Source organism: Manis javanica, chromosome 1 (genome assembly GCF_040802235.1).
Source record: "Manis javanica isolate MJ-LG chromosome 1, MJ_LKY, whole genome shotgun sequence".
NCBI lineage: Eukaryota > Metazoa > Chordata > Mammalia > Pholidota > Manidae > Manis > Manis javanica.
Window position 1 is genome coordinate 104,584,237 of NC_133156.1, and position 14,002 is coordinate 104,598,238.

At 33.1% G+C, this 14,002-nt stretch overlaps 1 protein-coding gene across 4 annotated transcripts in view; it reads left to right on the top strand.

Annotated features, from left to right (window-relative positions):
* Positions 1–14,002, top strand: part of ERCC8 (ERCC excision repair 8, CSA ubiquitin ligase complex subunit) — a 45,857-nt gene that overhangs the window by 18,131 nt on the left and 13,724 nt on the right. For 3 of the 4 annotated variants that reach the window (XM_073235896.1, XM_017663798.3, XM_073235902.1), the window contains exons 3-9: positions 562–663; positions 4,257–4,380; positions 7,423–7,504; positions 8,506–8,574; positions 9,724–9,790; positions 12,469–12,569; positions 13,627–13,751. In XM_073235896.1, coding sequence (XP_073091997.1) covers positions 562–663; positions 4,257–4,380; positions 7,423–7,504; positions 8,506–8,574; positions 9,724–9,790; positions 12,469–12,569; positions 13,627–13,751 — 670 coding nt within the window. The remainder of the gene's footprint in view (positions 1–561; positions 664–4,256; positions 4,381–7,422; positions 7,505–8,505; positions 8,575–9,723; positions 9,791–12,468; positions 12,570–13,626; positions 13,752–14,002) is intronic. The other variant, XM_073235898.1, reaches the window with a different exon arrangement.

The following is a 14,002-nucleotide window of genomic DNA, read 5'->3' on the forward strand; positions in this document are numbered from 1 at the left end:
TGAACAGTACCAGGAAATCTCTGAAAGTAAGCTGCCATATTTTGAACATCTTAGAAAAAGAGGAGGATGTTCTAGAGATATGAATTTAAATATTATTGTAAAACAATTATATTTCTAATTTGTATAGAAATGATAGAACTTTCATCTTCACATCTACTTTATGATTTGGGTGAAAATGTCCCCCTTTTCAAAAGAATCAAAACTAACTTGCCTATGATCAGATACATAGCATCAGTAATAGCTGTTCTGATTCCATTTTCATTTAGCACAATTAAAATTAGGACATTTAAAGTGACTTTGTAATATTTTACTTTCTTCAGTAAGAAATAATCTTTTGCCATTTTGTTTCTACTGTCCTTTCTTTTTGGAATCCTGAAGGTCAATTTTAAATGATTACAGATCGATTTTAGTTTATTAACATTTAATTAATGAAGATTTACTCTGTATTTGTGAGCATAATACATTTGGGTGTTTATAGACCACTAATTTTCATAAATATGTAATTGTAAACAAATGAACTATAAAAAATGATAAATTAACATGAACCTTTTTTATCACTAGCATGTTATCAGGTGGTTCAGATGGTGTGATTGTACTTTATGATCTTGAGAACTCCAGCAGACAACCTTATTACACATGTAAAGCAGTTTGTTCCATTGACAGGTGTGTATGAAAAATGAATTCATGAATTTATAAACAGTTGAGATTTTTCTTGCATCAAACGCAAAACATGAAAATAGCAGTCATATGAATGTCTCAAGAAAATTTTTCAAATGATATATTTCCATGGATATCTCTCGACATTTTCTTAGGATAAAAAGTGAAATTCAGGTATAGCTGTTTTTAACAGCTCCAGTTTTCAAAAGGACTTTGTTTAAAAACTTTTGGTTTTGTCAAACTTTGTTCTATATGGCATACCTCAGTACTAATATACTGTAACTAATTATAGTTTATAGTACCACTTAGTGTAAGGTTTATTTATGAGTCTTTCAGCTAGTTTTAAACACAAGTTAGATTTTCAGCTGCTATTAATGGGACAAAAAGATAGTGAGAAGCAATAAATGTACAGACAATCCCTCATTGCCACCCACACACACACACACCTCTTACCTGTCTACTTATTCAGAGCTGCCTAACTGAACATATCTGTCTGTCTTAGATTTTATAACTACTCTTTAGTAGCTCTCTAGTCTTGTAGGAATTATTTTTAAGTCTCTAATAAAATATTTGTGACTGTTGTGATTTTGTATAATAGTCACTTAATTCTTTCTTGTTGCCTGTTATCTGATCTGATATTGAGCAGACCTTTGGATTAACAGATTGGATGTTGAGAAAATGCTTTCAAGAGGAAAAAATCATGAATGTATTATTAGCAATAACCATTCTCTCTTAAAGCTGTTCCCGAAGTACTAGAATAGGTGTATAAGTCCATGGAATATTTGTGAGGAGATGTTACAATTGCTCTTGACTCTGGTGCCTCCCTTTGGAAATACAGGTTTGGGAAACTATTTCTCTGAGCTTCAGATTATTTTGTCTTGGAGATAGTTATACTTGCCCTGTCATTTTTGGAAGGTTTCTGTGAAACTTGAATATCTTTTAAAAAGTACATTAAAAATTGCAATGCCGCTGTGTAAATGGAAAGCAATATAATTACAGGGACACTTGATACAGAACCAGATACCACTTCAGCTAGTCTGCAGCTTGGTTTCTAAGAGACTTACATCATTTTATATTCCTCTCCACGCCCATGAAGAAAACAACATTTAAATTCTAAAGTGTAAGACCATTACATTAATTAATCTTATCTTATTTTATTTTAGCTAACATTTTAACATTGTTTAATTTGTTACATATCAAAATAATATTTTCATATATACCTTATGCTATATAATGTTATTCCATGAAGGACTATGATCTGCTTTTCTGCTGTGTAAAGGCAAGTTAACACTCAGTGTATCAATCTGTTGCTTTACTATGACTTTCTTCTTGAATTCACATGCTGTCTTTAAAAGTGTGACCCTGAATGTAAATGGACAGATCGTGAGCATCTTTACAAAATGAGTTAAACATTCTCATATCTGAAGACATTATAATCTAGCTTAAAAAAAATTTAGTAAGAATTGTTAAGTCAATGTGGTCTAGACTATTTCCTGATATTTATTTTTGCTTTACTTAATCTGTTTGTTCTTATGCACCAAAAAGATTCTTTACCTGTACCAAAATTCTCATTAAATATGAATAAGAATAATAGATCATTCATGTAGTAAGAGAATAACATAATATTTTGTTCTATTTTAAAATTAAAATTTTAAATACATGAGTTTTTATTTGTGATCACTACTGTAATAATTTGTCTTATTTAAAACTGGAAAATATTTGTATAGATCAAGTAAACACTCAGTGTATTCTTAGAGTTAGGATCACATAGAAACCAATTCTACTTTTGATAAGCAGAAATTCATTGGAAAGATATTTAGTATCTCACATAACTGTCAGGAAGGTGGGAGAATCAAATGTAGCAAATGAGCAGAAAGCAAGAGAAACTCAAATAGAGAACACAGTCAGGGTCACACCACTGGAACAGTTTAGTGTTCTGCTACATGTCACCAACATAGACTCTCAACTCTATGAATAATTGCTAACTACCCCCAGGGTTTCCATTACTAGCTGGAGTTTTAGAGTTTCAGGCAGGATCGATGACCCTCTGACACATGTGCATGCCCTTACTGCTGAGGGGAAGGGAAAAAGAATGTCTGGAGTTCCTTGCTTTTTATAACAAGAGGCAGGGCCCTGTCTTTCAATAAAAAGGGATTTCTCCCGAACAGAAGGGGTTTGGAGCTCAGCAACCAAGAAAAAGGATACATGCCGACTACATTCCTCCCATTTGGCTGTCCAACATGCATATACACTTTTCGTACAGTACTTACCCTTCTTATTTTAAAAGTAAAGTTCCAGCCTAACCTAATGCAAGTATCCACTATACACCAAAAAATCTAATCATCCCTTCCCCAAAGGGTGATGATCCTGTCTTAGTTACCGCATCCAGCTCCAGTTTCAAGATAATGTCCTTGTTTCCACTAGTTTTACATGATCTTGTATCACTTATGCAACCTGTGGACCCAATTGCACAGGTAACCTATGTAAAATAATGAAGATAAGAGAGAGAGAAGAAAAGGGAAATGAGTTGAAATATACAAATATATAGATGGCATAGAAAGAAAGGAAATATGGGTAGGCCCAACAGTCCTTGTATTTTTGTAGCTCAAGCTAGGGCCAGAACTGGCACTTAAGACTTTCCTTCTTCATGTTCTCATTCCTTCTGGTAGCACCACAGTGTTCAAGGTCCTTAACACTGTTTTGATCCAGACCTTCACCTTAAGAAATAAGAATTCATGATGGTCCTGGCATCTCTACCCTCCCCACCCACCATCCACTCTGAAAATTATCTTGAATCAAATCCCAGAAACATCATCTTATTCATAGATATTAATTTGTATCTGTAAAAAAAGACTTCATAAATGTAACTACAGTACTATTATTTTACATGTACAATAATTCCTGATAGTAAATATATAGTTGGTATTCAGATTTCCCTCATTGTCTTTAATAATACAGTTTGAATTAAAATTTGTGAAAGTGACATATATACTATGTTGATCACTTCAGAGAAGATACTGTATTCTTCAAGACAGCACATCACCCTCACAAGGTGGTATTGTAGCTGATACCATCCATAACTGAGCTTTCAGCACATTGGGCTTCTATGGGAGATGAGTTGTATAGGAGTGATATATTCCATGGGCATCTATGAGTTGCATTCCTATGATCAAGTTCCTTGATCAGAAGCAGTATCATGTGGCACACCGTGGATGTATGTGAGGCATTCAACAATTCTAAGAATGATAATGCTGCTAAATAGTATTTAGGAAAAGCAAATGCAAAATCAGAAGAGGTTTCTCCTCTAGTAAGGAAAAATAACTGCTCCCTTTATGAAGAGGTCCCATGTAGCTGGCTCATCCCTCCAGGTCAAAGTACAGAAATAGGAAGTCTTCATATTATGAGCCTCAGGTAGGAAGCTAGTCTCCACATCACACTATGGAAGCCTGAAACTAAGAGTTTCGTGGATATTCTCCTTCCTTGAACAGCTGGGACCAGGCATGGGATCTGGGGTTGACCATTTGTGCCTTGTTAATATGGTATAAATTTTGAAATTTGTGTAAGTTTTTTATCTCTGAATTTTTATTGCTGTTTTGTAGAAACCATCCTGATGTTCACCAATATAGTGTGGAAACTGTACAGTGGTATCCTCATGACACTGGCATGTTCACATCAAGCTCATTTGATAAAACTCTGAAAGTATGGGATACAAATACATTACAGGTGAGTAAATTAAAATCTTTACAAGCTGCTCTATAGGATGAAGGAGAATTTAACTCCTTTACTGTCTACCTTTACTAAGCTGTAATAGTAACAGTTTACTTTTCCTTTAAGTTCTTAGGTCAACAGGAGAAAAATTCTATTTTCTTTCTTAGACCACTAGATGAGTTTTGAGATAATAAAGATAATAATAATAGCTAATGTTTTTGAGCACTTATTCTATGCTAAGCACTGTTCTAGGAACTTTACATATACTGATCTATTTACAACCATTCTAAAAGGTACCATCACTACCCGCATTTATGGACAAGAAATCTGTTTCTTGTTTCTAGTTTCTAGTTTATTTTAGTTTATTTCTAGTTTATTTCTAGTTTATTTCTAGTTTATTTCTAGTTTATTTCTAGTTTATTTTAGAAAATCTAGTTTATTTAGAAATCTGTTTCTAGTTTATTTTAGTGTGATTATTTACCAAGGTGTCATGTATATTACATATGAAAACACAGTAGTGGTTAAGGAGAGCTAGACTGCTTGAGTTCATACCTTGGCTTAGCTCTAACTAGCTCTGTTACACTGGGCAAGTGTGAACCTCTCTGTATTTCAGATTTCTTGTCCATAAATGCGGGTAGTGATGGTACCTTTTAGAATGGTTGTAAATAGATCAGTATATGTAAAGTTCCTAGAACAGTGCTTAGCATAGAATAAGTGCTCAAAAACATTAGCTATTATTATTATCTTTATTATCTCAAAACTCATCTAGTGGTCTAAGAAAGAAAATAGAATTTTTCTCCTGTTGACCTAAGAACTTAAAGGAAAAGTAAACTGTTACTATTACAGCTTAGTAAAGGTAGACAGTAAATAATAGTTTTTATGATATTTGGTCAAACTTATTTTTCTAATGCTAATCTTTTCCCTGAGCTCAACTCCCATATTTCTATACCTGTCTACAAAATCTCTCTTACATATGTGTAGTGTCATCTCCTCAAATGTAACATGTTCCAAACTGGACATGGTCACTTCTCACATCCTTTAAGTCCAGTTTGGCAGTTCTTCCTTTAAACTCTCTCATATTTCTCTTTTCTTTTCCCCTCACCATCATTGTACACCTAGATTACTACTAAAAATTCCTAGATTCTTTCCCTTCCCTATTTTCCTTCCACATTTTCTGGTACGTTCCACCCCAGAATTATTATTATTAATCAGATTCATTGTGTCTGTAGGCAAACCTACCAGTGACTCCCATTGTCTAAATTCACCCTGGCATTCCATTTGCTGCCACTAAATTTATCTTTTGCCTTCTGGTGACACCTTGCCTCAAGTCCCTTTTCCAGTGCAACTTTTCAAAACCTCTCTTACCCGTAACTGAAAGTTTATATCCTTTGATCAGCATCTCCCATTTCCCCCACCACCCCACCCCTGGTAAGCACTGTTTGATTCTCTGTTTCTATGAATTTAACTTTTTTAGATTTCACATGTAGGTGAGATCATATAGTACTTGCCTTTCTCTGTCTTATCTCAGTCAGCATAATGCCCCCAAGGTCCATCTATGTTGTCATAAATGGCAGAATTTCCTTCTTTCTCATGGCTGAATAATATTCCATTGTGCATGTGTTCATGGATACTTAAGTTGTTTCCATGACTTAGCTGTTGTAAATAATTGTGCAGTGGACATGGGGTGCAACTTAGTAGGAATGTAGGATGAATTTTTTTTTTGCCTTTGGGAGGGGGTTGCTGTTAAGATAAAAAAAGACTTGAACTTTTTTTAGTGCTGGTGGGAATGAGCTAATAGGGAGAGAGAGGTTATAGATACCCAGGAGATAATGTATGGGGTGAGATTTCTAACAGTGCTGAAGGAATCTGAACATAAGGGGATTAACTTTAAATATGAAGAAAGATGATTTTTCCTTGATAACAGGAGTGAGGGAGGAAGAAGGATAAATGGAAGCAAATGTGTTTGTAGGTTAGTTGATAAGACTATCAATAGTAAGGGAATTCTCATTGAATGACTCCTATCTTTACTTTGAAGTGGTCACCTGTCTTGACAGAGTGGCAGTGTTTGTGGAGAAGGTTTGACATAACTGTGAATATTGCGGAGAATATTGTGGAGAATAGGATTGGCAGTAAATACTGAAAGCCCAATTGAGACAAGTGACACCAGTTTGCCCTCTTGTAAGATTTTCTTCACCTGGCAGAGCAGGGTACACATTAGTGCAGCTCACAGGCCAAGTCTGAGCTCTTGGCCTCTTTTTGTAAATAAAGTGTTAATGGAACACAAATGTGCTCATTTGTTGACTGTTGCTGCTTTGACACTACAAGGGCAGAAATGAGTATTTGTCCCTCAAAGCCTAATATATTTACAATCCTGACCCTTTATAGAAAAAGTCGTAGATTAACCTGGATATGGGGTGCAGAAAAAGCAGACATTTGGAGTCATCCAGGATTAAGGTCTTGACAATGCAAAGATGAATGACAAAGGAGTTGGTGATACTGGCAACTAAAGTACTGGACCTTGGAATCTAAGCTGAAGAAGGAAAAGAAGTGGAGGCAGGAGGAACTGATAGCAGTTCTGAGTGTTATTTGGATGTCTTGGAAGTAGCTGTGGGGGAAAATGCTAAAAATAGTAGAACACTGTGGTCATATATAACTGAAATGTATTTCAAAGGAGCAGCAGTTCTAGGTGATGAGAGTGTCCTGGGTGTCATCACTGAGGTGGTATGGAACTGAGAGGCAAAGTATTGGCTAGATCACCTATGTAAATACTGAAGTCCCCCAGAATGAACTGGAGAGGAAGATATGAGCCAGGTGGTTGTTCGTTCTTAATCTCTGACATTCATTAAAGAAAAACTATTTTTCTCACAAAAGGGAAAAGAGTGTTATAAATATCATAGAATCTAAAATTAATCAGGTTTTGAGGGTATTATATTCCTATATTAAGTCAACTAAATAATCCATTTGAAACTGCCAAGAATGTGAAAATTAGTAAATATTTTTCCTGATGCTTTCCTGATAATTAGAACTTACACTTTTGAAATGTCTTTTGATTATCAGACTGCAGATATATTTAATTTTGAAGAAACTGTTTATTGTCATCATATGTCTCCAGTTGCCACCAAGCACTGTTTGGTAGCAGGTTTGTACATGTATTATTTTATTTAAATATATAGTTAATTTTGATATAGATGTTTTAACCCAGATGAAGATCACAATTCTTTAAAGTTAAAAAAAAAACTTTGGTATATGCTACTATTTAGATTCAGTTTACCAGACTTATACAATAGTTGGCCGCTATGCTAGCCGCTAGTATTCAAAGATAAAGAAAGCACATTTCTGTTCCCTAAAGAGTTACTTTTAAACCACCAAAGTTCCAAAGATTTTACATGAATAAAAATGTGGCAACTTTTTCAATTAAACAACAAAAAGGGAAATTATTTCCTTTTCTCTAAGATTATGTTTCAAATTCATCATCCATTTTTATGAAAACACCTGCAACAAAAATTCACATGCATGAGGAAGAAAAGATGTCTTTCTGGCATCAGATCTCTGTGATTCCATTATTTCTGAAGCACTGCATGAATCTCTTTACCTTTAGACATCAGTGAACTACTTCATCTGAATACTAACTTGTTGTTGAAGCCCACTTAGTCTGTGTCTAGAGTTTCTGTGAAACTATAACTAGTGATTAAAAGTATATCATTAACATGGAAAAATTAAAGTATTATATAAGCTTACTTGATGTATTAAAATAGCATTATTTAATACACACAATATACCAATACAGGTTTCCTGGTTTTAACATTGTACTATAGTTACCTAACATATAACAGTTGGGACAACCTGGGTGAAGGGTATATAGGACCTCTCTGTACTATCTTTAAAATTTCCTTTGAGTCTATAACTATTTCAAAATTAAATGTAAAAAATAGCACAGTGAAGAGTCTCAGTACTAAAGTATAATACAATTCAGATGTTCTAATTACATTAAAAATGATCTGATATGCAGCTTTAGCATACATGTTTATATTTCTGCATGGAGGCAGAGAAAATGTCATGATTCATAATGGTGGTTACTTGTTTTATTTTGATGATGTATAATAAAAATATCTTAAATCATTTTTGTTTTTGTTTTTACAGTCGGTACTAGAGGGCCCAAAGTACAACTTTGTGACTTAAAGTCTGGATCCTGTTCCCACATTCTACAGGGTATTTTTTTATTTGAAACAACAACTACTTTGAGTAAACCATTCAATAAAAAGAAACATTACTAACAATGTATTCTTTGTAAGTGACATGATTGATGTATTTTGTGCTAGCTGTTAAAAGTCAGCAGGGAAATAAAGATCCTTTTGTGCATTATTCTTATAAAACTGAACTATTCAGGAGACATTATATAAACAATGGCCATAGGGGAATCTCAAAGGATATGGAAAATCTAACTCAAAACCTTGTGTTACTTCTAACAGTTTTAAAAGTAAACTACTTAATGAAGCTTACATCAGTACATTTGTCCCATGAGCATTGTTTAATATTGTTCTGTCTGAATAAACATTTTTAATACTTAGGTGCTTTTTTTCTCAGTAAAACTATTTTAGAAAAAAGGTATTAAAATACTTTGTTCAGTAAAGGTATATTAATTTAAAATTAATTTTAAATTTTTATCAGTATTAAATCATCTAATTCTAAACAATAAAAAGATAGGATGTAACTCAGAAATGTACATTTTTTTCATCTCTGAGAAATACATAATGTATCAAGAAAACTTGGTGAGCTGGATAGCATTTGTTTTACATTATCATGAATTTTTGTCAATATAAGCTAAGTAGTAAATGAAAATATCTGATTTGAATAGTTCAGTTAGGTGAAAGTGAATGAAAGTCCTGATCTCTTAAGAACTTACACTTGTGCTTTCTAGAAGAAAAATTTTATATGAATGCTTTTTTGCAGTTGTGAATTGAAATGATTTTTTTGTTATAGCTTTCTGAAAAGTTAGGGAACAGTTTTATTTTTAGAATGTTTATCTTGTATGGTTGTTGTGGTGGCTTTTTTGGAGATAAGTGAGCTTAAGCTACATCACTTATTGATTGATTGACTTACTAGGCAAATGCTGTTTTTAAAAAGTAAGACTCACTTGCTCTGTTCTTTTCAAACCAAAATAAGGCCTTTTATAGTAAAATACCATGTGTGAGAAATGCCTCATAGACTTCACATTAAACAGATTATTATACATGTGAAAAAATGGTATCAACTTATTTTTAATATTCTTCACTTCCTTTGAAATTAAACAATTAATTGAACTGTATTCTTTGATTTTTCAAATATTTTGCAAGACTTTTCATACAGTTGTAATTGCAGGTCACAGACAAGAAATACTGGCAGTTTCCTGGTCACCACGTTATGATTATATCTTGGCAACTGCAAGGTAAAACCCAAATTATTAATAAGTAATAAGTATAATAATAAGCATCTTGAAAACACCATATTTATGCAGAATGCATATTTAGTTATTGATTAAGCCCTCAAAAATAAAATAATTGACTTACAGATTTTAATTCATATCACGAACAGAAATTTTCCTTTGCACAGTAATCCTAATTCTGACTGTCTTGAAGATGCTCATCTTTTACAAAGAAAATAAGAGAATCCATATAGCAATGCAAATCTGCTAGTACAACCTGTAAAACAACTGTGTTGTGTCATTTTTGCATACAAAGTATAGCACATTTAACTTAAAAATAGTAGGATTTTTATTAATTTTCTTTAATACAGAATTACTTTGAATCTAATTCAATACATCTTTCCATTCATTGATTCAATTTACTAAAATTTAATGGCTACATACCAAATGCCAAGCATTGTGTTAAGGATACAGGTAACCAAGTAATAGTCCAAGAAGGACTAATGAGAAGTATAGTCAAAAAAGTCAGCAACTATAGGACATCCTGGAAAATGCTTTGGTAGAGGTACATATCTCTGATAGGTGTAATGTGGGAAAAGAGAGCAAGAGTACTTAACTCTGAGAGAGTCAAGAGATGTGGGGGGCTTTGTTAGAAGAATCTTGCATATTTAAATATTGAGGAGACTGTACCAGTAAAGAGAAATTGGTGATGATAAGAAATGGAGCAAATAACTGGTGCATCAGGACCTTGAATAGGCAGGAGAGGGTAGTATCTAGGGTCCAAGCAGAAGGGGATTTGATTTGAAACATGAAGGTAATCATGAGACTAAATGGAAGGAGGAAAAGTAGATGTGAATACAGTTAAGTTTGTGACTTTGGCAGAGAAGCTCAAGACATGCAAACCTAATGGTCTATGATGCTTTTTTAGTGGAGTAGGACTTGATTTCATCCATTGAAAAATATTAGAATAGTGATGCAATTTTGAGGGAAGGTAGTAAAAATTTGGAGTGAGATTTTTTATGAATGGGAGAGGAAGCTGATTAAGGGCACATAGGATTTCTGGCCACTGTTGTGTCCTCAGTTGAAGGTGTAGATCATATCTGTACTAAGTCACATAAATCAAATATTAAGTGACAGAGATTTAAACAATTGTCTGAAAATTGTTTGTCATGAGTTTAAGGAAGGAAACAAAATCACAAGGCTTATAGGAGGGATCAAGGACCTAATGAGATGGAAGTATGAGTGTCAGAATAAGAAAAACTGAAAGGGATAGGAAGTAGTAGTCAAAGATTTTGATAAGACATTTTAATAAAAATTTTTGCAGAAAAACTATTGCAAAAATTATTAATGTAATTTTTATGAAGATATGTGATTAGATTTTTGTAAAGCTGCCAGCCCTTCCTCTCTGTAATATTTTAGTCTGCAAAGAAGCTTCTGTTATAGTTTACATAATATAACATTGATATTTATGATTTCTGAAGTAGAACCATGTCTGGAATGTATCTGTAAGAAGGCTGGCTAAAGAGGATGTGAAGTTGAGCAGCCAGGTGCTGGTTATGGGTTCATGGTAGAGTGGATTTATGTTGTTAGTGCCTAACTTGGTTTTTCTCAAATCAGAGGGAAACTAAGAGGCTGTCAGTTCTCAGAGTGACCCAGGAATTTGAATCAGTACCAGAATAAACCTAGTTCAGTCAAAGTTAGGAGTCAGATATATTCAAATTTAATTTGCTTCAGAAGAGATTGAAATCCCCACACTCATCCATCCCATTGTAGACGTTTTCCCCAGCTGGAAAGAAAGAAAACCAGTTTGAGAATGGCAAATGCCAGTGTTTGCTGACTGTTCTAGTTGGCTAGGTTTTATGGTGATCTGTGAAAAGAATCAAGATTGTAGGAAGAGATAAACCTTTACATATATATACAGGGTTTATAAATGAGAAATAGGCTTATAAAATGCAACATTTGTTCTTTCTAACTAAAATAGCTTAGATGAACCTAATTGATTAGAATATTATTGAGGTCTTTGTGAGGACATAATAGCATCACTTGAACTGATTTATATTTCTTTAGTAGTAGTTTAGAATCTGAAATTGATGTGTGATCATAGTTTTGCCTTTCTTCTTTTCATTTACTTGAAATAAAATGAAAGTTTCCAATTTCTAGAAGACATTAAATTTAGTATACCTGTCAAAGATTTAGTTGAGGCACAGGAAATGATATAAAAATACACTGTCCATATTACTCACCTTATTCCCTGTTATTTGTCATATAAAAAGGAAACACCAAGTTCATGCCAGATGTATTCTTAAACAAAGTGAATTTAGTTAACTGCCTAATTATCTAGACAATATTTGAATAACAAACAATAGAAAGGATGTAATAACAAACTTTTAAGGAACAAGTTCCAAGCCTATCTAGTCCTTGGGGAGAATGATGCTGATGTCATTAAAAACACCAAAACCAGCAGAATTCTGTCCTTAAGATCTAAAAAAGGTTACCCTTTTTTTCCCCTATTTTTCACTTCTTTGTGCTACTGTTGACTATTAAATATTTGCTGAAAAGACAAAAGTACAGCAACTCAGATGTACATAAATATTTGTGTTAATATGATGAGAGCTCTGTGTGCCGTGATACTGGAAAGGTGAGTGAGTGGTAGTCACTCTCCTAGCTATACGTGTGTCACTATAACATTTATTTCTTCTCAGTGCTGACAGTAGAGTAAAATTATGGGATGTGAGAAGAGCATCAGGATGCTTGATTACTCTTGATCAATATAATGGAAAAAAGTCACAAGCTGCTGAATCAGGTAATAAAGAATACACTAATATAGAAATATGACAATGATAGTATTTTTAATATGGAAAATTTTGAATTGAAACTAAATAGTAAAACTACATGGATAAATGACAAATTTTATAGTTTAAAAAGGCATTCATAATAAATCAATTTCTAGGTTACAAAAACTAAATTCTGCTTGTCTTTCTTGAAGATACAAATAAGGATGGCATTTCATCTGCCTCTGATATTTCAAATGTAGAAATGTTTCTGGTTTAACTTTTTACCTTTTTTTCCTCCAACTAATACAAATTCAGTGCCTCTTAAGAAGTTACAATAAATTAAAGGAATAGTAACATTTTGTGGCTATTGTGTCCAATTAAAATTTGCAAGTTGTGTTAAATGTAAGTCGGCTGTAATCCAGGTGTCAGAGTACCTCTATTGCATTTATATTGCATTTTTACAATAGAATTTAATTTCTTTGTAGGTTAAAATTATGACTCAAAATTAATTCTGGGAGAGAAATATACTGGGATGAACTATATAAAACCTATGATTATTTTAATAATCTTTAAGTAAATCACCAAACTATTGAGAATTATGCTTTCTCAAACTCATTCATTTTGAAAGTAATATAAGTTTTCATTGAGACTAGAACAGTTATTCTTTCCCTGGTAAAGTTTTTTTTATAGAAAATACTAGTAGTATTGATTTTTAATAATCCATGGAATGATTTTAGATTAAAAATGGAAATAGTATCTAAGAAGTTTGAAGGTTGTTTAAAATTTTAATGTTGGAGGATGTGTTTGAGTTTGATAGCATAGCTTATTCTATAAAGAAAAGTTATTTATATTTGGCAATATATTTTTACCCTTTGGTTTTCCTATTTTCTTCTCTTTCTGTAATTCTATTTACATAGCTTGCCATATTCAAACAATCCAAGGGGGTGATTAATTTTTAAGTATAATTAATTTATATATTTTAATTCAGATAGTTGTCCTTCAGTATGTTTAAATAACTATATTATCAAGCATTAAATGTGTGCAGAATACAAAAAGAGATGCAGTGAATTGTATTTTTCATTGCAGCAAACACTGCTCATAATGGGAAAGTTAATGGCTTATGTTTTACAAATGATGGGCTTCACCTCCTCACTGTTGGTACAGATAATCGAATGAGGCTGTGGAATAGCTCCAGTGGAGAAAACACACTAGTAAGAGATTTTAAGTATAAATTAAAGAAATGGATCTGTGGCATATACTTGATGTTTTGCTGTAGATTTAACTCTGTTTCTTGCCTCTGAATCACAGCTTTGTTTTTCTAATAATTTTTGTGAGCTAGTAATTCTTAACTCAGGACAACCCACTCCACCTCACCTTACCACATTCCCCTCACTGAGTGGAGAATTACTGCTCTTCTGAGGCACTGTGCATATTGGGAGTGTGCCATATCTCTCAGGTATAT